General features: G+C 47.4%; 1 protein-coding gene across 3 annotated transcripts in view; it reads left to right on the top strand.

The window, feature by feature from the left end:
- LOC137368897 (pikachurin) overlaps positions 1–27,639 on the top strand; it is a 251,771-nt gene that overhangs the window by 75,469 nt on the left and 148,663 nt on the right. For 2 of the 3 annotated variants that reach the window (XM_068029149.1, XM_068029147.1), the window contains exons 7-9: positions 5,232–5,398; positions 9,280–9,345; positions 19,577–19,692. In XM_068029149.1, the coding sequence (XP_067885250.1) occupies positions 5,232–5,398; positions 9,280–9,345; positions 19,577–19,692 (349 nt within the window). The remainder of the gene's footprint in view (positions 1–5,231; positions 5,399–9,279; positions 9,346–19,576; positions 19,693–27,639) is intronic. The other variant, XM_068029148.1, reaches the window with a different exon arrangement.

Here is a 27,639-nt window from a genome sequence, read left to right as displayed (position 1 = left end):
TGAGGTCAGTTTCCCCCCATGGCAATGTGTGAACTAGAATTCCGTGTTTTTTTTTAAATCTGGAAGTAATATTCAGACTGTGGATCAGTAAAATTGACTATGAAACTGTCAGATTGTCACTAAAACCCAACTAACATCACATGTTCTTTAAGAAAGAACTTGCATTTAAATAGCATCTTTCGTACCCTCAGGAAATCACTAACAGCTTCACGGCCAATGAAGTACTTTTGAAGTGTCGGAAACATTACTGGGAAGCAAGCCTGTTGTCTTTACCCGGTCTGGGACCTGATTGTGACTCTAGGTCCACACCAAGGTGGTTGACTCTAAACTGCCTTCTGAAGCAGCCTAGCAAGTCACTTAGCTCCATCGAATCCACTACCAGCAGTTCAAGAAGAACGGCCACCAGCACCTTCTCAGGGAAACGAGGGATGGGCAATAAATGCCAGGGTTGACAGCACAGCCCACATCCCGAGAATTCATTTTTAAAAAGCCCCCTCTCCATTCCATTCCCCAACCCAGGCTCATCACTCACATTCTTTGCCTGTTTCTGACAGCTCTATTGTCTGGCCCTCCTGTTATTTGGGCTTTTCCCTTCACAGTATAAAGCTGATAAACTCTTTTAATCTTTTAAATCTCTGGCTTTCGGCTTTGCTTTATTTTGTTATTAGCCCATTATTTACTCCTTAACTAACAGTGAGCTAATGCCCCTCGGCTTTATTCATGTGCAACACTACATGAGGGACAGATTCCCAATGAGACGGGGAAATTGGGATGTTACTGTCAGAGATGTACCACTGCAGCGTTAACTTTGGGAAATGGGCATCTCGCTGTCTGTCTCACCATTTGAAAGACAATAAATGGAGTGAAGTTGCTGTTTTTGCACAGTTGATACAAACTAAACTGCACACAGGAAGTTAGGGCTGGTCTGAAGTGATACAAGGAACCTATTTTGGAGCATTTAAGGTCCGCACAGATTTATTTAATCCTGGATTAGCTGTCGTTTAATGATGTTATAATTGTTTTGCTTTATTTGTTCCTGGGATGTGGGCGTCGCTGGCCAGGCCAGCATTTATTGCCCATCCCTAATTGCCCTTGAGAAGGTGGTGGTGAGCCGCCTTCTTGAACTGCTGCAGTCCACGTGGGGTAGGTACACCCACAGTGCTGTTAGGAAGGGAGTTCCAGGATTTTAACCTAGTGACATGAAGGAACAGCGATATAGTTCCAAATCAGGATGATATGTGATTTGGAGGGGAACTTGCAGGTGGTGGTGTTCCCATATGTCTGCTGCCCTTGTCCTTTGAGGTGGTAAAGGTCACGGGTTTGGAAGGTGCTGTCTAAGGAGACTTGGTCGTTGCTGCAGTGCATCTTGTAGATGGTACACACTACTGCCACTGTGCGTCGGTGGTGAAGGAAGTGAATGTTGAAGGTGGTGGATAGGGTGCCAATCAAGTGGGCTGCTTTGTCCTGGGTGACGTCGAGCTTCTTGAGCATTGTTGGAGCTGCACCCATCCAGGCAAGTGGAGAGTATTCCATCACACTCCTGACTTGTGCCTTGTAGATGGTGGACAGGCTTTGGGGAGTCAGGAGGTGAGTTACTCGCCGCAGGATTCCCAGCCTCTGACCTGCTCTTGTAGCCACAGTATTTATGTGGCTACTCCAGTTCAGTTTCTGGTCAACGGTAACACCCAGGATGTTGATCGTGGGGGGATTCAGTGATCTTAATGCTATTGAACATCAAGGGGAGATGGTTAGATTCTCTCTTGTTGGAGATGGTCATTGCCTGGCACTTGTGTAGCACAAATATAACTTGCCACTTATCAGCCCAAGGCTGGATATTGTCCCGGTCTAGTTGCATTTGGACACAAGCAGCTTCAATATCTAAGGAGTCGCGAATGGTGCTGAACATTGTGCAATCATCAGCGAACATCCCCACTTCTAACCTTATGATTAAAGGAAGTTCATTGATAAAGCAGTTGAAGATGTTTGGCCTCAGACACTACCCTGAGGAATTCCTGCCGTTATATCCTGGAGCTGAGATGATTGACTTCCAACAACCACCACCATCTTCCTTTGTGCTGAGTATGACTCCAACCAATGGATAGTTTACTACCTGATTCCCATTGACTTCAGTTTTGCTTGGGCACCTTGATGCCATACTCAGTCAAATGCTGCCTTGATGTCAAAGGCAGTCACTCTCACCTCACCTCTTGAGTTCAGCTCTTTTGTCCATGTTTGAACCAAGGTTGTAATGAGGTCAGGAGCTGAGTGGCCCTGGTGGAACCCAAGCTGAGCATCACTGAGCAATTGTGAATTACTACAAGCACTTTGGCACTGAAAATGAACTGTTACACATGTGGAATATCTTTTCTTCAAGTTTTAATTGTTGGACATTTCTTTTAAAAAACGTAAAATTATTTTTAAAAACCGTTTACTCTCATTTATTTAGAGATACAGCACTGAAACAGGCCCTTCGGCCCACCGAGCCTGTGCCGACCAACAACCACCCATTTATACTAACCCTACAGTAATCCCGTATTCCCTATCACCTCCCGACACTGGGGGCAATTTACAATGGCCGATTTACCTATCACCTGCAAGTCTTTGGATGTGGGAGGAAACCGGAGCACCCGGCGAAAACCCATGCAGACACAGGGAGAACTTGCAAACTCCGCACGGGCAGTACCCAGAATCGAACCCGGGTCCCTGGAGCTGTGAGGCTGCGGTGCTAACCACTGCGCCGCCCAATCTAATCTAATTTTTCTTTCCCTCTCTATTTCTCTTTCTGTACCTGATTTGACGTTCACCGATTTTGCCTCACACTATCGATATGCTCAGGGTGCAGGCCACCCATAATACAATGTCTCTAACTGACCTTCCTCTTGACCTCTCCCCTCTGACCCCAGGGCCTAACCTGGTTTCTTCCACTGGGTTTGACTTCATCTTCATTGTAAATCTCTGACTTTTAAAAAAATTCATTGACAGGATGTGAGTGTCAATGGCAGGATCAGCAATTATTGCCCATCCCTCATTGCCCTTGAGAAAGTGGTGGGGAATCACATAGTGCAGCTGCTATTACACCAATTCCCAGTGGTCCATCCAAATATTCTTACTTAATTTCCCTGTTGCAGTTTTATGCAACTGAAAGGCTTGCTAGGCCATTTCAGAGGGCATGTAAGAGGTAACCACATTGCTGTGGGTCTGGAGTCACATGTAGGCCAGACCAGGTAAGGACAGCAGATTTCCTTCCCTAAAGGACATTAGTGAACCAGATGGGTTTTTATGACAATCCGGTTTTTTCATGGTCACCATTACTGAGATTAGCTTTTTACTTGATTTATTTAATTAACTGAATTTAAATTTCCCAGCTGCTGTGGTGGGATTTGAACTCATGCCCTACATCATTAGTCCAGGCCTCTGGATTACTAGTCCAGTAACATAACCACCATGCTACAGATCCCAATGTTATTATGAGGTGTGGGCCATTGTTGTGATGTGAGTTTATTTCACTAAATGGGTTTGCCACATACAAAACACACGAGTAAACCTGTAAACAGGGTGAGGCTCTGCTTTGTACCTGTTTGATATCCAGGGAATCTTTTGTTAGGAGCCAGAAAGGAACAATGGCATTTGTATCCCCGTCATGAAATCGAGCAGCCCGGGGACACAAACCACCACACAATTCCAACATCTACTTCAGAAACTGGGCACAAAAATCTCCAGTTCTTTCCAGCAGTGAACAATCAATTTACCAGTTGTTCATTCTTCTCCAACCCAACCCTCGACGACTCAATTGTCATTCTTAACCTGACCCTCGATCCCATTAACATTGTCAACCCGACCCCCAACCCCTCCATTACCATCCTCACATGACCCTTGACCCCTCCATTACCATCCTCACACGACCCTTGACCCCTCCATTACCATTCTCAACCCAACCCTTGATACCTCCTTTACTATCCTCACCTGACCCTCGACCCCTCCATTACCATCTTTACCTGACCCTTGACCCCTCCATTACCATTCTCTACCTGACCCTTGACCCCTCCATTATCATCCTTACCCAACCCTTGACCCCTCCATTACTATCCTCATCTGACCCTCAACCCCGCAATTACCATCTTTTCCCGACCCTCGACCCCTCCAAGACCACTCTCTAACACTTTTCTCAACCTATCCATTATCACTCTCCTAACTCATGTACATTCAACCCTATGTGTACTCTATCCATCCATTTAAAACACCAGAATTATCAATGACCCCTATTGCTCTGCTATTCCAACCTGTCCTGCCTGTTTGCCACACATAGCCCCTCTTCCCCTGCCCCAGGTCTTACAGTATTGCAGCCATGGAGTCAAGAACAAAGAACAAAGAACAGTACAGCACAGGAACAGGCCATTTGGCCCTCCAAGCCTGCGCTGATCTTGATCCCTGCCTAAACTAAAACCTTCTGCACTTCCGGGGACCGTATCCCTCTATTCCCATCCTATTCATGTATTTGTCAAGATGCCTCTTAAACGTCGCTATCGTACCTGCTTCCACCACCTCCCCCGGCAGCAAGTTCCAGGCACTCACCACCCTCTGGGTAAAGAACTTGCCTCGCACATCCCCTCTAAACTTTGCCCCTCGCACCTTAAACCTATGTCCCCTAGTAACTGACTCTTCCACCCTGGGAAAAAGCTTCTGACTATCCACTCTGTCCATGCCACTCATAACTTTGTAAACCTTTATCATGTCACCCCTCCACCTCCGTCATTCCAGTGAAAACAATCCGAGTTTATCCAACCTCTAATGCCCTCCAGACCAGGCAACATCCTGGTAAACCTCTTCTGTACCCTCTCCAAAGCCTCCACGTCCTTCTGGTAGTGTGGCGACCAGAATTGCACGCAATATTCTAAGTGTGGCCTAACTAAGCTTCTGTACAGCTGCAGCATGACTTGCCAATTTTTATACTCTATGCCCCGACCGATGATGGCAAGCATGCCGTATGCCTTCCCCAGGAGCATTTGCTAATCTCAGGTTTTTCCTACCCAAATCACTCTCTCGTGTCATTCTCAGCCCCTGGTTTATTCAGCTCCCTTTTGAAGGGGTTATCCAGTTAGAATCTCTATCACTCTCTGGGAGTCCATTTCCACATAAACTGCTCCCAGTGGATTCTAGCCCCTTGCTGTGTGAGACTTGGTAACTTCCAATAGATGTGGCTCGATTTATTTTCTGACTGATTTTGTCTCTAGGTCTGAACTTAATGACAGCTGGACACAGATAGGGGAAAAAATCCAATTGGAATCCATGGTGATCAAGGGATTGGAGGCAGACACACAGTACCAGTTTGTAGTTCGAGCTGTTAACACTCATGGCTCCAGCTTACACAGTGAACCCAGCAACGCTGTCAAGACACTCGGTGAGTTCAATCACTTCTCGTTTAAATAAGGGGTGGAACAAACTTTTGGACTGGCCAGGATCTGTTTGTGAAGAGGGGGAAAGATAAATTTAGAGCCTGGTCTCTACGAAGAGGCTGTTTACTTTAGTTTGGGCCTAGCAGGCCTCTAGAGTCTCCTGATGGCCAGTTACATGAGCCATTGGAACCAGCTGCAGAACAGGCCTTGTGATCTCTGCCCTCTCGGCTGCAAACTGACCAACAACAAAAAATTGGGTTTCAAAGTACAAAAAAAACCTAACTTAAACACAATGCAAAACTACCAAAACAATACAACAAGTGGGTGTAATTGTTGCTAATTGCATACGGGGATTTGCAAAATGGCCACCCTGTCAATGCTAAATGAAGCCATGTAAAAGAATGGGCGGCACAGTGGTGCAGTGGTTAGCACCGCAGCCTCACAGCTCCAGCGACCCGGGTTCAATTCTGGGTACTGCCTGTGTGGAGTTTGCAAGTTCTCCCTGTGTCTGCGTGGGTTTTCTCCGGGTGCTCCGGTTTCCTTCCACATGCCAAAAGACTCGCAGGTTGATAGGTAAATTGGCCATTATACATTGCCCCTAGTATAGGTAGGTGGTAGGGAAATATAGGGACAGGTGGGTATGTGGTAGGAATATGGGATTAGTGTAGGATTAGTATAAATGGGTGGTTGATGGTTGGCACAGACTCGGTGGGCCGAAGGGCCTGTTTCAGTGCTGTATCTCTAAACTAATTTGCTGTAAAAGGGCTAGTCCAACACCTTTACAGTGTGAGAGTGTGTGAGTGAGTGTGTGAGGCAGGGTCATTGAATAATTTTAAGGCAGAGGTAGATAGATTCTTGTTGGGTAAGGGAATCAAAGATTATCGGGGTAGATGGGAGTGTGGAGTTCGAGACACAAACAGATTAGCCATGATCTTATTGAATGACGGAGCAGGATCGAGGGGCTGAATGGCCTACTTCTGCTTCTAATTCATATGTTCCTATGTGTGTGAGTTTGTGAGAGAGTGAGTATGTGAGTGAGGGTGTAAGCGTGAGAGAGTGTAAGAGTGAGGGTGTGTGAGTGAGGGTGTGTGTGATGGTATGAGTACGAAAATGTGAGTGCAAGTGTGTGAGTGTGAGTGTGTAAGGGTGTGAGTGAGTGTGTGTGAGTGCGAGTGTGTAAGGGTGTGAGTGAGTGTGTGTGAGTGCGAGTGTGTAAGGGTGTGAGTGAGTGTGTGTGAGTGCGAGTGTGTAAGGGTGTGGGTGTGTGTGAGTGCAAGTGTGTAAGGGTGTGGGTGTGTGTGAGTGCGAGTGTGTAAGGGTGTGAGTGAGTGTGTGTGAGTGCAAGTGTGTAAAGGTGTGTGAGTGAGTGTGAGTGTGTAAGGGTGTGAGTGAGTGAGTGTGAGTGCGAGTGTGTAAGGGTGTGAGTGAGTATGTGTGAGTGCGAGTGTGTAAAGGTGTGAGTGAGTGAGTGTGTATGAGTGTGAGTGTGTAAGGGTGTGAGCGTGTAAAGGTGTGAGTGAGTGTGTATGAGTGTGTGTGGGTGTGAGTGAATGAGTGTGAGTGTGTCTATAATTAAGGATGACTGGACCAGTGGAATCTTCTCCCATTCCTTGGTTTCTCTTCCACTAATGGTCGAATAGGCCGTGTGGGAAGCCATGGTGTAGATTCCCTTCTTTCTTGTTTTCCTCACCAGCAACACAGGTGGTCAGGTGAGGGATCCCAGTGAGTTTGGCCCTGAGCCATCATTTCACGTCCTCTCTACTGGTCATGGTGACCTTGCAGGGCTGAGAGGCATATGTTGAAGAGTTAGGTACCAATGCTTTGTCTAATCATTCAACAATTCCTTCAGCAAGAGCAAAGAGAGAACGTGAATTTGTATAGCGCCTTACAAGACCTCGAGGTGTTCCAAAGCACTTCACAGGCAATGCTGTACTCTTGAAGTGTAGTCACTGTTGGGACTGTAGAGAAATGTGACAGCCAATTTGCACAAGGCTCTACCAGCCAGTCGACAACGGTAGGCCTCACCTCTGATCAGTTGGATCTCTACAGGCCTTAATCCAATGTGTGCAGGCCCCAGTGTAGGGAGGGGGAAGAAGGAAGAAAGGGGTGTGGGTGTTGTGAGGAGGGGAAACCTCTTTCACTGTGGAAATTACAGTGACCAACATTAGGTTAGCAACTGCTGAGGTTAGAAAGCCCACCACCGGTTTCTGAGGACAACGAGGGATGGGCCTTACCAACGACCCAAATATTAAATGAAGGTAGAACATTCTGGAAATGGAAAAAAAGCAATAGCACAAAGTCCTGTTTGGTTTTGAGATATCGGAACCTCAGTTTCCATCCAGGCCTGGGATTAAGCCCAGTGTGGAGATGAGCAGCCTGCAGCGTAATCTGGTGAAGTTAATTGGTTAATAAAGGAGATTTGGAGAGCAGTGAGGTGCGAGCTCAGCATCTGTGCTGTGAATCAGCTTGTGCTGAATCTCGGAGACTTTCTGATATTTCGGACAGCTTAACCCTTGCTGTGCCAAGGCTCAATTTGAGAGGAACAGAGGCGGAGGATGGGGACAGGCATCAGCATTGTTTGATCAATGCCTGCCAACTGCGGGATGTGGCTCCTCCCAGTTAGACCTATCGAGAGCCCAGACCCCTCAGAGAGGAATCTTAGCAAATTGCTAAATCATTTTCAGGAGGAAGGGTGAAATTTCCATCTCTTCCCCCCCCCCCCCCGCCTCCTGCCCCTATTCTCACTCCAAAGGTCGTGAGTTCAAATCCACACTCTAGAGACTGGAGCACATCCAGGCTGGCACTGCAGTGCAGTACTGAGGTCGTGCCACACTGTCGGAGGTGCCGTCTTTCAGGTGAAGCATTAAAACCTAGGCCTCATCTGCCCTCGTTGGTGGAAACAAAAGATCCCTCGGCCGCTATTGGAAGAAGAGCAAAGGAGATCGCCCTGGTGTCCTGGGCAATATTTATCCCTCAACAAGCACAGATTATCTGGTCGTTATTGTATTATCTGTCTGTGGGAGCTTGCTGTGTGCAAATTGGCCGCCATGCTTCCTGCATTACAACAGTGACTGTATTTCAAAAATGTGCCTCATTGGCTGTAAAGCATTTTGAGACATCCTGAGGGCGTGAAAGGCGCTATATAAATGCAAGTCTTATTGAATATAGGGCAGGACAGGCCCAGGTGGATCTTAGATCTTTGCTGAGTTACCCTCAGCAGGTGGTGGGGAGGAGGGGTATGTTAGATTTACTCTTTACCCTGTTTCACAGTGGGGCAAATCAACCCATTGTCACCATTGTGTTGAGCTGCCGGGTCAGTGAACTGTTCCAGTGTGGGGTCCAGGCCAACCTTGAGGATTATGGCTTCCTCTGTTGCAGAACCCAATTGGGGTCATAGATTCGGGATAAGGAGTCAGCCATTTAGGGCTGAGATGAGGAGAAAGCTCTTTACTCTGAGGGTTGTGAATCTTTGGAATTCTCTATTCGTGATGTGTTTCCAAGATAGAGACTGATAGACTTCTGGATAGGAATGGGATATGGGGATGGGATGGGCAGGTGGATTTGAATCAAGATCAGCAATGATATTATTGAATGGTGGAGCAGGATTGAATGGCCAGCTCCTGCCCCTATGTCTTGTGGGATAGTGACTGTGACAGTGTCAGTGTAATTCCCATTCCACCTGCTCCCCATATAACTGTGATGTCTTGAGCGTCACGATATGGACACTGCCACGCCACCATCCCGCTCGGGAGCCAGGTAATCTCCTGGACAATGCGGAGAAACCACAATAAAAAAGCCTAAGGGGATTTCATTGGTGGTGGTTGCGGAGAGGGGGAGGGGGATATTGCTTTTGCTGATGGTTTGTTTCTCTCCCGTCGACGACAAGCTGAGTGGAAGGTTTCTACGGAGCGGGCTTTCCGTTATGATGTGGACCCTGGGTACAGGTTCGCAGGTACAGGCTGCATCCCAGTTCATCAAGCGAGGCATCCGTTTACCATCTCATCTGCCACCCGTCACCCTGCCCCACACATGCCCCTTCACTGTCTAACAGTGGGCTTCCTCACCAGTGCCGGCCAATCGCTAACACCTCATCTCACTGCTCCGCTCATCACCATCCAGGGGAGGGTGACTGGCACTGTCGAATGGTCACGCTGAGCTGCACGGAGACATGAAATGGCAGGGTGGGTGGTGTGGGCACTGGTGTCACACTTGTGTGGGGCAGTAGACACTCAGACGAAGTATGCCCATTAAACAAGAGAAAATGGGCACCAAGGTTGAATATTAGAAGCCTGTAGATTATGTGGAGGGAAGGAAGACGGAGGGAGGTTGAGGAGATCCAGTCTGGGAAAGAGTGAGTCACTCCCATTTCAAACACTCCCTCGATGGCTTGGCTGGGTGAAGCAGTGATTGGCTGAGGTACATGGAGCAGCACATTGGCGGGTCGATCCCCAGTCTCTCGCTCAGTGGGCAGTACTTGCGTAGCTCGCAAGTCACAAGTTCGAGCCCCATTCCAGAGACCCGAGCACACAATCTAGGCTGACACTCCAGTGCAGTACCAAGGGAGAGCTGCAGTGTCAGAGATGCCATCTTGCAGATGAGGCATTAAATTGGGGCTCAGTCTGCCCTCTCAGGTGGGTGTGAAAGATCCCATGATGCTATTTCAAAGACGAGCAGGAGAGATTTCCTCAGTATCCTGAGCCAATATTTATCCCTCAACCAGGTTATCCATTACCTCATTGTTGTTTGTGGGATCTTGCTGTGCGCGAATTGGCTGCTGTGTTTCCTACATTACAACAGTGACTACACTTCAGAAAAGTACTTCATTGGCTGTAAAGCGCTTTGGGATGTCCTCAGATTGTGAAAGGCACTATAGAAATGCAGGTCTCTCTTTATATAGTGTAGGATGGCTCCCTGGACTGTGCCGGGGTGGATAACCTCAGCACAGAGAGAGGGGGGTGGGGGTGGGGTTAGATTTACAATTGGTCTCAGTATCCCGATTGCAGGGTGGGTGAAAATCAGGCCACTATCTCATAAAAGAGTTTGTTCGAAACAGTGTGAGTAAAACAATTAACCTCTGAGCACATTACCAACTACAGCTGTCCAGTTAGCATTTAATACCATTGATCACAATCTTCCGTTTCCTGTTGTCTGGCAACAGTTTATTTCATTCTTATCCAATTATTGTCCAATTTACCACATCCTTCATCATCAAGCTTTCATAATGGTACAATGTCTTATCAAGTAGCTCCTTGACTGTGGACCTATTAACAACAACAAGAACTTGCATTTAAATAGCACTGTTATAGAATCATAGAATGGTTACGGCACAGAAGGAGGCCATTCGGCCCATTGTACCCATTCTGGCCCTCTGCAAGAGCAGCCCAGCGAATCCCACTCCCCTGTCTTTTCCCCGTACCCTGCATTTTTTTAAGATTCAGGTCATGATCCAATTCTCTTTTGAAAGCCGCAAGCATGGGCAAAGAAGGAGGCTTTAATGAGTGTCTTAAAGGAGGAGAGTGAGGTAGAGGGAGGTTTAGGAAGGGAATTCCAGAGCTTAGGGCCCAGGCAGCTGACAGCACGGCGGCCAATGTTGGGTTGATTAAAATTAGTTAATCTCAAGATGCCAGAATTGGAGGAGTGCAGATATCTTCGAAGGTTGTGGGGCTGGAGAAGATTACAGAGACAGGGAGAGCGAATGTCATGTAAGGATTTGAAAACAAGGATGAGAATTTTAATATGGAGGCATTGCTGAACCAGCAGTCAGTACAGGTCAGTGAGCACAGGGGTGACGAGTGAACGGGACTTGGTGTGAGTTAGGACCCAGGGAGCAGAGTTCACTTTCCTATGATCCAGCTCTATCCTTTCAGAAGGAAGCACACTGGGTCTGACATGTTGCTCCTATACCCTAATTGCTCCTCAATTGCTTCCTTCAAAACAGGCTCTGCCATTTTTCCACAGCATTAAAGGTTGAAAAGTTCGTGGGGAGGCGGTGGCGTAGTGGTATTGTCACTGGACTAGTAACCCAGAGACTCAGGGTATTGCTCTGGGGACATGGGTTCAAATCCCATCCCAGTAGAAGGTGGAATTTGAATTCAATTAATAAATCTGGAATTTAAAGCTAGTCTAATGATGGCCATGAAATCATTGTCGATTGTTGTAAAAACCCATCTGGTTCACTAATGCCCTTTAGGGAAGGAAATCTGCTGCCCTTACCTGGTCTGGCCTACATGTGACTCCAGACCCACAGCAATGTGGTTAACTCTTACATGCCCTCGAAATGGCCTCGCAAGCCACTCTGTTCAAGGGCAATTAGGGATGGGCAATAAATGCTGGCCTGGTCTGCGACGCCCACATCCCATGAAAGAATAAAAAAAAGATTCCCCCAGTCTGGTTTCTGACGGTTTGTTTTAAGACTCTGGGACGACATCCACTGCCCCTCCCTTCATTAGAGAGACATGATGGAGGTGAGACTTGTCTGGGTGGGACAGCCAATCAGCAGCTAGTTTTACACTCTGCTGCATTTCCTTTCTCATTGACCTCAGACGAACAGGAAAACCGGGCGATTGATTCACTACCGCCAGTTTTGCGCTTCCGCCCGAGATGAATTGCACCTCCTGTGTCATCACAAAGAAGCTGGGAATATTGTTCATTTCAGTATGATGGAGTAAATAAGGAGAAACTGTTTTCCACTGGAGTAGGGAACTCGAGGACACAGATTTAAGGGAATTGGCAAAGGAACCAACAGGGCAGAGGAAGAGAATTCTTTTCACACAGTGAGTTCTGATCTGGAATGCGTTGCCTGAAAGGGCAGTGGAAACAGTAACTTGCAAAAGGGAGTTGGATAAATACTGAAACGAAAAGTTTTGCAAGACTATGGGGAAAGAGCACCGGAGTGGGACTAATAGGATAACTCTTCAAAAGAGCCAGCAGAGGCACGATGGGCTGACTGGCCTCATTCTGTGCTGTACAATTCTATGATTCTAGCAGAAGGTTGAAAGTCAAGCATGATTGGGTGGTGCATTCTGGGAAGCCTGGGGCTTGGTTTCTTTGGAGGTGAGATGGGGAGGTGACCTAACTGACATTAGATCACAAAGAAGGATTGATAAAGTTTATCAAGACAAATTGTTCAAATAGAACCATAGAAGAATTATGGCACAGAAGGAGGTCATTCAGCCCTTTGTGTCCGTGCCGGCCGAACAAACTAGCCGCCCAATCGAATTCCACCTTCCAGCACCTGGTCCATAGCCTTGCAGGTTCCAGCACTTCAGGTGCATGTCCAGGTACCTTTCAAAAGAATTGAGGGTTTCTGCCTCCACCACCGATCCTGGCAGTGAATTCCAGACACCCACCACCCTCTGGATGAAAAATATTTTCCTCATGTTCCCTCTAATCCTTCTACCAATCACCTTAAATCTGTGCCCCCTGGTAATTGACCTCTCCACTAGGGGAAACAGGTCCTTCCTGTCTACTCTATCTAGGCCCCTCATAATTTTGTACACCTCAATTAAGTCACCCCTCAGCCTCCTCTGTTCTAAGGAAAACAACCCTATCCGATCCAATCTTTCCTCATAGCTGCAACTTTCAAGCCCTGGCAACATTCTTGTAAATCTCCTCTGTACTCTCTCCAGAGCAATTATGTCCTTCCTGTAATATGGCGACCAGAACTGTACACAATACTCCAACTGTGGCCGAACCAGCATTTTATACAGTTCCAGCATTACATCCTTGCTTTTGAATTCTATACCGCGGCCAATAAAGGAAAGCATTCCTTATGCCTTCTTCACCACTCTATCTACCTGTCCCGCCACCTTGAGGGACCTGTGGACATGTACTCCAAGGTCTCTCACTTCTTCTACCCCTCTCAGTATCCTCCCGTTTATTGTGTATTCCCTCGCTTTGTTTGCCCTCCCCAAATGCATTACCTCACACTTCTCTGGATTGAATTCCAGTTGCCACTTTTCCACCCACTCAACCAAACCACTGATATCTTTCTGGAGTCTGCGGCTATCCTCTTCACTATCAACTACATGGCCAATTTTTGTGTCATCAGTAAATTTCCCAATCATGCCTCCCACATTTAAGTCCAAATCATTAATATATACCACAAACAGCAAGGCACCCAGCACTGAGCCCTGTGGAACACCACTGGTAACCGCTTTCCATTCACAAAGACTTCCGTCGACTACTACCCTTTGTTTCCTGTCACTGAGCCAATTCTGGATCCAACCTGCCACATTCCCCTGTATCCCATGGGCTTTCATTTTACTGATCAGTCTGCCATGGGGGACCTTGTCAAATGCCTTACTAAAATCCATGTAGACCACATCCACTGCACTACCCACATCCACTGCACTAATCCTCCTTGTTACTGCCTCAAAAAAACTCAATTAAGTTAGTAACACATGACCTTCCCCTAACAAACCCATGCTGACTGTCTCCGATTAATCCGTGCCTTTCTAATGGCGGTTAATCCTGTCCCTCAGAATTAATTCTAATAATTTACCCGGCACCAAGGTCAGATGACCAGCCTATAATTATTTGGCCTATCCCTCGCACTCTTTTTAAACAGTGGTATAACGTTCGCAGACCTCCAATCGTCTGTTACCTCTCCTGTATCTAGTGAGGATTTGAAGATGATCCTCAGCACATCCGTTATTTCCTCCCTGGCTTCCTTTAACAACCTGGGATACAATCCATCCGGCCCTGGTGATTTATCCACTTTCAAGGATGTCAGACCCTCTAGTACTTCCTCTCTCATTATGCTTATTGTATCTAATATTTCACACTCCTCCTCTTTAACTACAATGTCTGCATCATTCCCTTTCCTTTGTGAAGACAAAGACATAAAACTCATTAAGAACCCTGCCACATCTTCTGCATCCACGCACAAGTTCCCTTGTACATCTCTGATAGGCCCTACTCTTTCCTTAGTTATCCTCTTGCTCTTAATGTACTGATAAAACATCTTTGGGTTTTCCTTGATTTTACTTGCCAATACTTTTTCATGTCCACTCTTTGCTTTTCTAATTTCCTTTTTTTACTTCACCCCTGCCTTTCTATACTCCTCTTGGACCCCTCCCAGTGTCCACTGGTTAGAGTGGGGAACGTCAAGAGTTGGAAGGGTTGCTGGGTGCAGACCTTTTCAATCAAGGAGCAATCCAGCTGCAGGATAAGTTAGCAGCGACGGACATTGAAGAGGTCATTGTCAGTGGGGTCAAGAGATAATTAGATATTTCCATTGGAATAAAAGGGAATGAGGGTAATAGTGAGAAAGTGAGTCAGAGGGATATTTGGAGAAGGTGGGAATTATGGTGTGGAGAAGGTGAGTAAGTAAGGTTGAGGGTTATGCTGGGAAAATGGGTTATATGGTGTTGATGTCTAAACTAAAGATGGACATGTTTGTTGCATCTTATTACCACTTCCTGGTAATGGTTCTTGGTCTGGAATTCCCTCACCCAAACTCCTTCACCATTGGCAGCTGTGCCTTCAGCTGCCTAGGCCCTAAGCTGTGGAATTCCCTCCTTAGAGTGCTCTGCCTTTCTACCTCTCTCTATATTCCTATAATATCCTTGTTTAAAACCTACTTCTTTGACCAAATTTTTATTCACTTTCTAATATCTCCTTCTTTTGACTTGGCATCCATGTTTTGATTGGGCCTCTGTGAAAAGCCTTGGGACAGTTTCCTACTTTTGAAGCGTTGTGTAAATACACAGTGTTGTTGTTCGGTTCATTTGGGTTGCAACATCATGCAATGATGGTTTGAAACTTTACTAAACATTCTTGGTGTAGATTCCGGCCTGTTAAGTAACCCAGGTTGGGGCCCACTTGTTCCAATTGCTTTGTGAATACTCAACAACTCCATTTATCTCCTTTCATTACTGACTTTGTTTTGCCTTTGAACTTGGGAGTATCTCCCACGCCTCTGTTTATCACAAGGGAACCCCAGTGTTTTCTGAAGTGAGAACTTATAGATAATCAGATTCACCAGAATGTTTCCAGGGCTTAAAGAGTTAAATGATGAAGACTAGGCTGGTTTTCCCTAGAGTTTGGAAGGTTGAGAGGTGATCTAATCGAGGTGTTTTAAATGCCAAAGGGATTTATCAGATTCGATACGGAGAAACTATTTCCTCTGGTGGGGGAGTCCAGAACGAGGGGGCATAACCTTAAAATTACAACAACAACTTGTATTTATATATCATATTTAACATAATAAAATGCCCCAAGGTGCTTCACGGGAGCATTTGATTGTCCTATGAGGAGAGATTGAGGAGACTGGGCCTATATTCTCTAGAGTTTAGAAGAATGAGAGGCGATCTCATAGAAACTTACAAAATTCTTAAAGGGATAGACAGGTTAGATGCAGAAAGGATGTTTCCCTTGGCTAAGGGGTCTGGAACCAGGGGACATAATCTCAGAATAAAGGGCAAGCCATTGAAGACTGAGATGAAGAGGAGCTTCTTCACTCAGAGGGTGGAGAATCTTTGGAATTCTCTGCCCCAGAGGGTGGTGGAAGCTCAGTCACTGAGTAAGTTCAAGACAGAGATCGATCAATTTCTAGTTGCTAATGACAGCAAGGGTTATGGGGATAGTTTGGGAATATGGCATTGAGGTAGGTGATCAGCCATGATCTAGAATGGCAGAGCAGGCTTGAAGGGCTGAATGGCCTACTCCTACTCCGATGTTTTTAGTATCAAACAAAATTTGATACTGAGCCAGATAAGGAGATTTTAGGACAGATGACCAAAAACCCTGGTCATTGAGGTAGGCTTTAAAGAGCATCTTAAAGGAGGAGAGAGAGGTAGAGAGGCGGATAGGTTTAGAGAGGGAATTCCTGAGCTTGGGGCCGAGGCAGCTGAAGGTACGGCCAATGCTGCATCGATTAAAATCTGGGATGTGTAAGAATTGGAGAAGCAGAGAGACCTGAGAGGGTTGTAGGGCCGAAGAAGAATACAGAGACAGGGAGGGGCAAGCTCATCGAGGAATTTGAAAACAAATTGGGTGAATGGGTCATGGTGTGGGTTAGGATATGGGCAACAGAATTTTGGTAAACTCAAGTTAACGGAGGGTGAAAGATGGGAGGTTGGTCAGGCGAGCACTGGAATGTCGCATCTGGAACTAGGCTGTTGAGGAGTGAAATTAGGAAACCATTTCTCAAACAACGGGGACTGGGAATTTGGAATTCTCCCCCCCAGAAGTTTGTGGATGCTGGGGGACAATTGGAGATATGAAGATTAAGATCAATAGATTTTTGTTGTGTAAAGTTATCAACCTATATGGAGTGAAGATGGAAAGTGGTGTTGAGGTACAGATCAGCCATGATCTAGTTGAATGTCAGAACAGACTCAAGGGGCTGAATAGCCTCCTCCTGTTCCTATGTAAGTTCTTCTGTCCTCCTCTCCTAACTGTGCCACATACCACATCCCTAAGGGAGTCTCCATGATTATTTAAATCCCTCCCCCACCTCTTCTCTCTTGATACCTCATATCCCTTGTTTTAACTTCCTCTTTAGGTCTTGAATGATCTTTTCAGCCTGTTTATATTTAGTTTTATACATCTTGGCCTTTTTCTGTTCAGCTGAATTCTTAGAGACAGATATGATTTTTACTTTTACTGCTGTTTGCCTATCCTACCCACCCACCCACCTACTAGAGGGCCTTCAAATTATGAAAGGTTTTGATAGAGTGGATACAGAGAGAGTGTTTCCACTTGTGGGGAAGAGCAAAACTAGACGCCATGAATATAAGATAGTCAGCAAGAAATCCAGTCGGGAATTCAGAAGAACCTTCTTTACCCAGAGAGTGATGAGATTGTGGAACTCGCTACCACAGGGATTGGTTGAAGCAAATAGTATAGATGCATTTAAGGGAAAGCTGGATAAGCACATGAGGGAGAAGGGAATGGAGGGTTATGCCGATAGATGAGAGAGAACGGGAGGAGGCTCCAGTGGAGCATAAACGCTGGCATGGTCTGGTTGGGCTGAATGGCCTGTTTCTGTGCTGTATATTCTAATTAATAATGTCCAATTAAGTTCTGCAGCTTGTATCTCAAAATGCAACTTAATCCATGTACGGAAATCACGAAATGTAGTTGTCAGGTACAAAAAAATAATCAAAAAGGTGAATGAAATGTTAGCCTTTATCACTAGAGGGCTACAATATAAAGGGGAGGAGGTTTTGCTACAGTTTGAAACGTATAAGATCCTGAGGGGTCTTGACAGGGTGGATGTGGAAAGGATGTTTCCCTGTCTGGGAGAATCTAGAACTAGGGGTCGCTGTTTAAAAATAAGACAGAGATGAGGAGAAATTTTGTCTCAGAGGTGTCGTGAGTCTTTGGAATTCTCTTCCTCAAAAGGCGGTGGGAGCAGAGTCTTTGAATATTTTTAAGGCAGAGGTAGATAGATTCTTGATAAGCAAGGGGGTGAAAAGTTATTGGGGGGTCGGTGGGAATGTGGAGTTGAGGTTACAATCAGATCAGCCATGATCTTGTTGACTGGCAGAACAGGCTCAAGGGGCCGAGTGGCCTACTCCTGCTCCTAATTGGTATGTTCGTATGTAGTTATACACCTGGAGTATTGTGTACAGTTCTGGGCATCATAGATTAGAGAGGATATATTGGCCTTGGAAGGAATGCAACACATGTTCACCAGAATGTTACCAGGTCTCCGAGGGTGGATTATAAAGAGAGATTACATAAACTAGGCTTGTATTCCCTGGAATATAATCTTTATAAGGTGATTCAATTGAGGTTTTTAGGATTTTTGAAATAAATTGATAGGGTAGACAGAAATAATTTTTTTCTGCTGGTGCGGGGGTCTAGGACAAGGGGAGTTAACCTTACAATCAGAGTGAAGCCATTCGGGAGAAGTTAGTAATCACTTCTTCACAGAAAGAGTGGTAGATCTGTGGAACTCTCACCCAGAAAAGACAGTAAATATTAGCGCAATTAATAATATTAAATCTGAAATCTATAGATTTTTGCTCGACAAGGCTATGAAAGAATATGGAGCCAAGGCAGGTGGATGGAGTTAGGATACAGATCAGCCATGATCTCATTGAATGGTGGAATAGACTCAAGGGGCTGAATGGCCTACTCCTGTTCCTATGTTCCTAACCAGACTGCACATCTCAATAGCTGGATCCAGTCCTACTGTGCAATGACTGATTGAATGGAGCGGAATTAATCTGATCAACATACGTGCACTAAATAGGGTGGGGAGTGGGCGTGGTGAAAGGAGGTGATATCAGTAGAGATGTGTTTTGGATGGTAGATGCCTGTATGTGGGGGGAAGGAAGCACAGCCATATAATATTGTTAAACTGAGAAATCAAAGATTCAAGGCTTATAGCACAAGATACCCCAAAGTCAAGAAATGGTGGGAACATAGGAAGAGGAGGAGGCCATTCATTGCCTTACTCAATACTCTTACTCAACAAAAATCTATCATCTCAATCTTGAAAGCTCCAACTGACCCTTCCCCCCCACCAACATCCACAGATTTTTGGGGAGAGAGCTCCAGATCGCCACCACCCTTTATGTGAAAAAGTGTTTCCTGACATCACCCCTGAATGGACTTGTTCTAATTTTAAGGTTTTCCCCCCTTGTTCTGGACTCCCCCACCAGAGAAAATAGTTTGCTCTCTCTATCTAGCTGATAATATACTTTAATCATCTGATGCACCTCAATTAGAACTCCTCTTAACCTTCTAAACTCAATGGAATACAAGCCCATCTGTCCAGGATAGATGATGAACTAGATGGGCCAAATGGCCTTTTTCTATGCCATTATGACTATGACTATGAAAGGGAAGGAGAGGGAAGTGAAGGTTGAGGGAGAGGAGGAGTTCCATGGTTTTGAGGCCCTGAGTAAGGTGCTTGACTGCTTGAGGGGATGTTGGGAGAGAATTGGCCACTCTCGCGGGTTTCTTGCTACTCAACACTTCTGTTCGCTCTGCTTCTATTCCCATATTATTTTATTCATTCATGAGATGATTAACGGGGTTGACTGCTTCAAGCTCATCTCATCCTCCTCGCTCAATAGCCGGGTTGATCGGCGTCTGGCCGGATGTTGGCTTGCTTGGCAATTTGCTTGCTTGTTGGTGCTGGTGGGTAGTGTTTCTTTTCTCAGGAGTGGGAGTGGTGGTTTGAACCACGGTGACTGACGGCACTCTTGGCTTGCTTGATGTAGGTGCGGAGGAGCTGGGCAGCGGCCATTATGGACATCGCTACACTGTGGACAATGGGATTGGCGATGGTATTGGATTCACTATTGATGATTCGGATTTTGACGTTTACATCGAGGAGGTAACAGAGAGTCTGGCGATGGGCGGAGACAAAAACCACGTGGGAGGTGGGGGGTGGGGGGTTGTGAGGGTGTATGGGGCCCCCAAATCTCTGCTGAAGAGACATGGCGATAGTTACAGTCCAGCCTTAACTCGATCCCCTTCCCCTCCCCACAGGGGAGGCTCCATGACTGCACTCATGCTAAACAGCAGAAGCAGCCTGCTGTAGACAGAGCACAGTGATCCCATAACCAACGGATCAGATCAAAGTTCTGTAAACCTGCCACATCCAGTCATGAATGGTGGGAGACAATTAAACAACTAACAGGAGGAGAAGGCTCCACAAATATCCCCATCCTCAATGATGTGGGAGCCCAGCACATCAGCGCAAAAGATAAGGATGAAGCATTTGCAACAATCTTCAGCCAAAAGTACCAAGTGGATGATCCATCTCGGCCTCCTCCTGAGGTCCCCAGCATCACAGATGTCAGCCTTCAGCCAATTCGATTCACTCCGTGTGATATCAAGAAACGGCTGAAGGCACTGGATACTGCAAAGGCTATGGGCCCTGACAATATCCTGACTGCTCCAGAACTAGCTGCACCCCTAGCCAAGCTGTTCCAGTACAGCTACAACACTGGCATCTACCCAGTGTGGCATTAAGGAGCCCTAACAAAATTGGAGTCAATGAGAATCGGGGGAAAACTCTCCATTGGTTGGAGTCAGCCCTTGCACAAAAAAAATGGTTATGGTTGTTGGAGGCCAATCATCCCTGTTCTACTCCAGAAAGCCAGTTGACGAAGGATAGAACTGGAGCTGATCTTTACACACTTGCTTATTTATTTACAGACTTGCACATTACAAGCATTCACCTCTTAACCAAACAACCACAGTTTTAGTTTGTGTCTATATACAGAGATTCTGGTGAACTATCAGTTAATACCCGCCACCTGCATACAATTAAACACAATTGGTAAAAAAAATTAACAGTCTCAGCCCCAGGACATCACTGCAGGAGTTCCTCAGGGTAGTGTCCTCGGTGCAACCATCTTCAGCTACTTCATAGAATCACAGAACCAGAGAATGATTACAACATAGAACAAGGCCATTCATCCATCATGTCTGTGCTGGCTCTCTGCAAGAGCAACTTGCTAAATTCCACTCTCCCGCCTTTTCCTGGTAGCCCTGTAAATTTTTTCTCTTCAGATAATTATCCAGTTCCCTTTCAAAAGCCGCTATTGAATCTGCCTGCACCACACTCTCAGGCAGTGCATTCCAGATCCTAACCGCTCACTGTACCTCATGTCGCCTTTGATTCTTTATCCAATCACCTTAAATCGGTGTCCTCTGGTTCTCGACCCTTTGGCCAATGGAAACACTTTCTCCCTATCTACTCTGTCAAGACCCCTGATGATTTTGAACACCTCAAACAAATCTCCTCTTGATCTTCTCTTCTCCAAGGAGAACAGCCCCAGCTTCTCCAATCTATCCAGGTAACTGAAACCCCTCATCCCTGAAACCATTCTCTTAAATCTTTTCTGCACCCTCTCCAATGCCTTCACATCTTTCCTAAAGTACAGTGCCCAGAACTGGACACAATACTCCAGTTGAGGCTGAACCAGGGTTTTATAAAGGTTCACCATAACTTCCTTGCTTTTGTACTCTACACCTCTATTTATAAAGCCCAGGAACCCATATCCATGATTAACAGCTTTCTCAACCTGTCCTGCCACCTTCAACAATTTGTGACCATATAACCCCAGCTCCCTCTGCTCCTGCACCTCCCTTTAGAACTGTATTCTCTATTTTATATTGCCTGTCCTCGTTCTTCCTCCCAAAATGAATCACATCACACTTCTCTGCATTAAATTTCATCTGCCACGTGTCTTCTAATGAGAAGTGGGGATGTTCACTGATGATTGCACATTATTCAGCACCATTCACGACTCCTCAGATACTGAAGCAGTCCGTGCCCATAGGCAGCAAGACCTGGCCAATATCCAGGCTTATGCTGATAAGTGGCAAGTAACATTCGTGCCACGCAAGTGCCAGGCAATGACCATCTCAAACAAGAGAGAATCTAACCATCTCCCCTTGACATTCAATGACATTACCATCAGTGAATCCCCCACTATCAACATTTTTTTTTATTCATTCATGGGATGTGGGCGTCGCTGGCCAGGCCAGCATTTGTTGCCCATCCCTAATTGCCCTTGAGAAGGTGGTGGTGAGCTGCCTTCTTGAACCACTGCAGTCCATGTAGGGTAGGTACACCCACAGTGCTGTTAGGAAGGGAGTTCCAGGATTTTGACCCAACGACAGTGAAGGAATGGCGATATAGTTCCAAGTCAGGAAGGTGTGTGACTTGGAGGGGAACTTGCAGGTGGTGGTGTTCCCATGCATTTGCTGCCCTTGTTCTTCTAGTTGGTAGAGGTCGCAGGTTTGGAAGGTGCTGTTTAAGGAGCCTTGGTGCATTGCTGCAGTGCATCTTGCAGTGGCATCTTGCAGTGCCACTGTGCGTCAGTGGTGGAGGGAGTGAATGTTTGTAGATGGGGTGCCAATCAAGCAGGCTGCTTTGTCCTGGATGGTGTCGAGCTTCTTGAGTGTTGTTGGAGCTGCACCCATCCAGGCAAGTGGAGAGTATTCCATCACACTCCTGACTTGTGCCTTGTAGATGGTGGACAGGCTTTGGAGAGTCAGGAGGTGAGTTTCTCGCCGCAGGATTCCTAGTCTCTGACCTGCTCTTGTAGCCACAGTATTTATATGGCTACTCCAGTTCAGTTTCTGGTCAATGGTAGCCCCTAGGATGTTGTTAGTGGGGGATTCAGTGATGGTAATGCCATTGAATGTCAAGGGGAGATGGTTAGATTCTCTCTTGTTGGAGATGGTCATTGCCTGGCACTTGTGTGGCGCGAATGTTACTTGCCACTTATCAGCCCAAGCCTGGATATTGTCCAAGTCTTGCTGCATTTCTACACGGACTGCTTCAGTATCTGAGGAGTCCTGAATGGTGCTGAACATTGTGCAATCATCAGTGAACATCCCCACTTCTGACCTTATAATTGAAGGAAGGTCATTGATGAAGCAGCTGAAGATGGTTGGGCCTGGACAGCAACCCTGAGGAACTCCTGCAGTGATGTCCTGGAGCTGAGATGATTGACCTCCAACAACCATAACCATCTTCCTTTGCGCTAGGTTTGACTCCAACCAGCAGAGGGTTTTTCCCCTGATTCCCATTGACCTCTGTTTTGCTGGGGCTCCTTGATACCATACTCAGTCAAATGCTGCCTTGATGTCAAGGACAGTCACTCTAACCTCACCTCTTGAGTTCAGCTTTTTTGTCAATGCTTGAACCAAGGCTGTAAAGAGGTCAGGAGCTGAGTGGCTCTGGCGGAACCCAAACTGAGCGTCACTGAGCAGGTGATTGCTAAGCAAGTGCCACTTGATGGCACTGTTGATGACACCTTCCATCACTTTACTGATGATCGAGAGGAGGCTGATGGGGCGGTAATTGTCTGGGTTGGACTTGCCCTGTGTTTTACGCAGAGGACATACCTGAGCAATTTTCCACATCGCCAGGTAGATGCCAGTGTTGTAGCTGTACTGGAACAGCTTGGCTAGGGGCGCGGCAAGTTCTGGAGCACAGGACTTAAGTACTATTGCCGGAATATTGTCAGGGCCCATAGCCTTTACAGTATCTAGTGCCTTCAGTCATTTCTTGATATCACGCATTGTGAATTGAATTGGCTGAAGACTGATATCTGTGATGCTGGGGACTTCAGGAAGAGGCCAAGACGGATAGTAGGAGGGAGAGGGAATGAGGGTGAGGGAGTGTGAGATGGTGAGGGAGAGGGTGAGGGGGTGAGGGAGAGGGTGAGGGAGTGAGGGAGAGGGAGTGTGTCATGGTGAGAGAGAGGGGGAAGGAATGTGGGAGAGGGAGTGTGAGATGGTGAGGGAGAAGGAGAGGGAGGGAGAGGGAGTGTGAGATGGTGAGGGAGAAGGAGAGGGAGTGTGAGATGGCGAGAGAGAGGGAGAAGGAATGTGGGAGAGGGAGTGTGAGATGGTGAGGGAGAAGTAGAGGGAGGGAGAGGGAGTGTGAGATGGTGAGGGAGAGGGAGAGGTAGTGTGAGATGGAGAGGGAGTGAGGGAGAGGGAGAGTGAGATGGTGAGGGAGAGAGAGAGGGTGAGGGAGTGTGAGGGAGGGAGTGTGGGATGGTGAGGGAGAGGGCGAGGGAGTGAGGGAGAGGGAGTGTGCGATGGTGAAGGATAATAGGACGGAGAGGGAGTGAGGGAGTGTGAGATGGTGAGGGAGAGGGAGTGTGAGATGGTGAGGGAGGGTGAGGGAGAGGGAGTGTGAGATGGTGAGGGAGGGTGAGGGAGAGGGAGTGAGGGAGAGGGGGTGAGGGAGGGTGAGGGAGAGGGAGTGAGGGAGAGGGAGTGTGAGATGATGAGGGAGAGGGAGAGGGAGTGTGAGATGGTGAGGGAGAGGGAGTGAGGGAGAGGGCGTGTGAGATGGTGAGGGAGAGCAAGAGGGAGTGAGGGAGAGGGAATGTGGGAAAGGGAGTGCGAGAGGGTGAGGGACAGTAGGAGGGAGAGGGAGTGAGGGAGAGGGAGTGTGAGATGGTGAGGGAGAGGAGACGGAGTGCGAGAGAGGAAGTGTGGGAAAGTGAGTGTGAGAGGGTGAGGGTGAGGGTCAGTAGGAGGGAGAGGGAGTGAGGGAGAAGGAGTGTGAGATGGTGAGGGAGTGTGAGAGAGTGAGGGAGACAGTGTGAGAGGGTGAAGGAGAGGAAGAGGGAGTGAGGGAGAGGGAGTGTGAGAAAGGGAGTGAGGCATAGTAGGACAGGGAGGGAGTGAGGGAGAGGGAGTGTGAGATGGTGAAGTAGAGGGAGAGGGAATGAGGGAGAGGGAGTGTGAGTGTGGGAAAGGGAGTATGAGCGGGTGAGGGATAGTAGGAGGGAGAGGGAGTGAGGGAGTGGGAGTGTGGGAAAGGGAGTGAGAGGGTGAGGGATAGTAGGAGGGAGAGGGAGTGTGGGAAAGGGAGTGTGAGAGGGTGAGGGATAGTAGGAGGGAGAGGGAGTGTGAGAAAGGGAGTGTGAGAGGGTGAGGGATAGTAGGAGGGAGAGGGAGTGAGGGAGAGGGAGTGTGGGAAAGGGAGTGAGAGGGTGAGGGATAGTAGGAGGGAGAGGGAGTGAGGGAGAGGGAGTGTGGGAAAGGGAGTGTGAGAGGGTGAGGGATAGTAGGAGGGAGAGGGTGTGAGGGAGAGGGAGTGTGACTGCTGTTTGTATCAGGAGAGTGTCTGCTGTACAGTGCTGGCTGTGACTGCTGCCCAGTCTCTGCGAGGCCAGCCATTGTTTTCTCGCAGGGTTAAGTGAGTTGAATTGGATGCTGTCTTTCCCTCCCAATGGGTTCCAGCCAGAGACAGATTAATTTAGCAGGGAGTTCCAGAAATAGTTTGATTTTGTTGTGTTGTGTTTACAAAGTCACATCCTGCTGTACAGACTCGCCTCCCACTCCCAGCAGTTGCGTTGAAAAAAGCTGTGGTTTGCGCTGCGAACCATCCCAAGTAGCTCAACAGATGTGCCTGAGGTCAAAGTGACAGGAAGACACATGGAATTTTTGTTTTATATAATCTGCAACCACCCACCAGCCCCCCCGCCATTCCCTCAGACACCTTTCCACCCCCTCCCCCGACTTGCAGAGTGCTCTTCAAGCACTGACCCTCACTGAGATGTACAGTTCTATGGGAAAGGCACCCTGCCGGTGGCCTACTAAATGCCGCTGTAGGTGTTAGAGAGCTCCAGGTGGGCTGCTCGACTGTGTGAGGCTTCACAATCCAGCCTTCATCTTCCATTCGGCCAAGTGCACCTTCCAATGGGGAGGGGGGAAGGGAGGAGAGGTCAGCTGACTAGCTGTTGGGGTGGGAACCCAGGTCGATTGATTTTTCCTTCCCCCAACCCAACACTTCCAAGGGGACCAGCCTCCTCCCCGCTCGTGCCCCACCCTTGATGATAATGAGCCAACACTGACTCGGCCAGGGAGAGATGCAGCCAAGCCTGTGGACAGTTCAACATCAGTTTATCTCTCATTGTAGCTGGTGCCCAAACTGGCATCTGATACCAGAGCTGGAAAATGGAATGTGCTCCTATATTTGATGTGATTGCCCTGTAGAGGGTGCAGAGGAGATTCACCAGGATGTTGCCTGGGCTGGAGAATTTCAACTATGGATAGGCGAGGGTTGTTTTCCTTCGAGCAGAGAAGGCTGAGGGGGGACCTGATTGAGGTATACAAAATTATGAGGGGCATAGATTGGGTAGAGAGGAAGAAACTTTTTCCCTTTGTGGAGATGTCAATAACCAGGGGCAGAGATTTAAGTTAAGGGGCAGGAGGTTTAGAGGGGATTTTAAGAAAAATGTTATCTCCAAGACGGTGGTTGGAATCTGGAATGCACTGCCTGAAGGGGTGATAGAGGCAGGAACCGTCACAATATTTAAGAAGTATTTAGATGAGCACTTGTAACGCCATAGCATACAAGGCTATGGGCCAAGTGCGGAAAAATGGGATTAGAATAGATAGGTGCTTAATGGCCGGCATGAACATGATGGGCCGAAGGGCCTGTTTCTGTGCTGTATAACTCTATGATTCTACGATTTTTCTAAGCATGATGGGAATGGGGAAGTCATGCTGCATGACCTTTCCTTCACCCCAGCCAGCAGTTACGAATCACATTCGCTCACGACGCTGAAGAACAATGCATTCCAGTTGGATGCTGCAGCATTGTCAGCACCTTCAGGAGAGGAAGGAGCTGGGAGTCAGTGATACAATACAAATCACCCTGTACCATTGTCTTTAAATCCCAGTGTGCCACAGGTGCCCAAGAGGTCAAGGATGATGAGATTAGATTTTGGAGCAAATCTCCGCATCTGGAATTGGAACATTTCCATATAACACACCAGCCAGTCTTCAGAGTGTGATAGAGCCAAGCCATGGCTTCAAGGGAATGGCTTTTTTTCAATTCATTCATGGGATGTGGGCATCACAGACAAGACTAGCATTTATTGCCCATCCTTAATTGCCCTTGAGAAGGTGGTGGTGAGCTGCCTTCTTGAACCGCTGCAGTCCATGTGGAGTCGGTACACCCACAGTGCTGTTAGGAAGGGAGTTCCAGGATTTTGACCCAGCGACATTGAAGGAACGGCGATGTAGTTCTAAGTCAGAATGGTGTCTGACTTGGAGGGGAACTTGCAGGTGGTGGCGTTCCCATGTGTCTGCTACCTTTGTCCTTCTAGGTGGTAGAGGTCGTGGGTTTGGAAGGTGCTGTTGAACGAGCCTTGGTGAGTTGCTGCAGTGCATCTTGTAGATGATCCACACTGCTGCCACTGTGTGTCAGTGGTGGGGGGAGTGAATGGTGAAGATGGTGGATGGGGTGCCAATCAAGCGGGCTGCTTTAACCGGGATGGTGTCAAGCTTCTTGAGTGTTGTTGGAGCTGCACTCATCCAGGCAAGTGGAGAGTATTCCATCACACTCCTGACTTGTGCCTTGTAGATGGTGGAGAGGCTTTGGGGAGTCAGGAGGTGAGTTACTCGCCTCAGGATTCCCAGTCTCTGACCTGCTCTTGTAACCACAGTATTTATATGGCTGGTCCAGTTAAATTTCAAGTCAATGGTAACCCCCAGGAATGAAACTGGATGGACCACCCGGCATCGACCTAGGCACCGGAAACGACAACGACAAACCCAGCCGTCGACCCTCCAAAGTCCTCCTTACTAACATCTGGGGGCTTGTGCCAAAGTTGGGAGAGCTGTCCCACAGACTAGTCAAGCAACAGCCTGACATAGTCATACTCAGAGAATCATACCTTACAGACAATGTCCCAGATACTGCCATCACCATCCCCGGGTACGTCCTGTCCCACCGGCAGGACAGACCCAGCAGAGGTGGCGGCACAGTGGTATACAGTAGGGAGTGAGT

Source organism: Heterodontus francisci, chromosome 4 (genome assembly GCF_036365525.1).
Source record: "Heterodontus francisci isolate sHetFra1 chromosome 4, sHetFra1.hap1, whole genome shotgun sequence".
Lineage (NCBI taxonomy): Eukaryota > Metazoa > Chordata > Chondrichthyes > Heterodontiformes > Heterodontidae > Heterodontus > Heterodontus francisci.
Note: the sequence above shows the minus strand (reverse complement) of the source record. Positions and strands in the feature narration are given on the sequence as shown.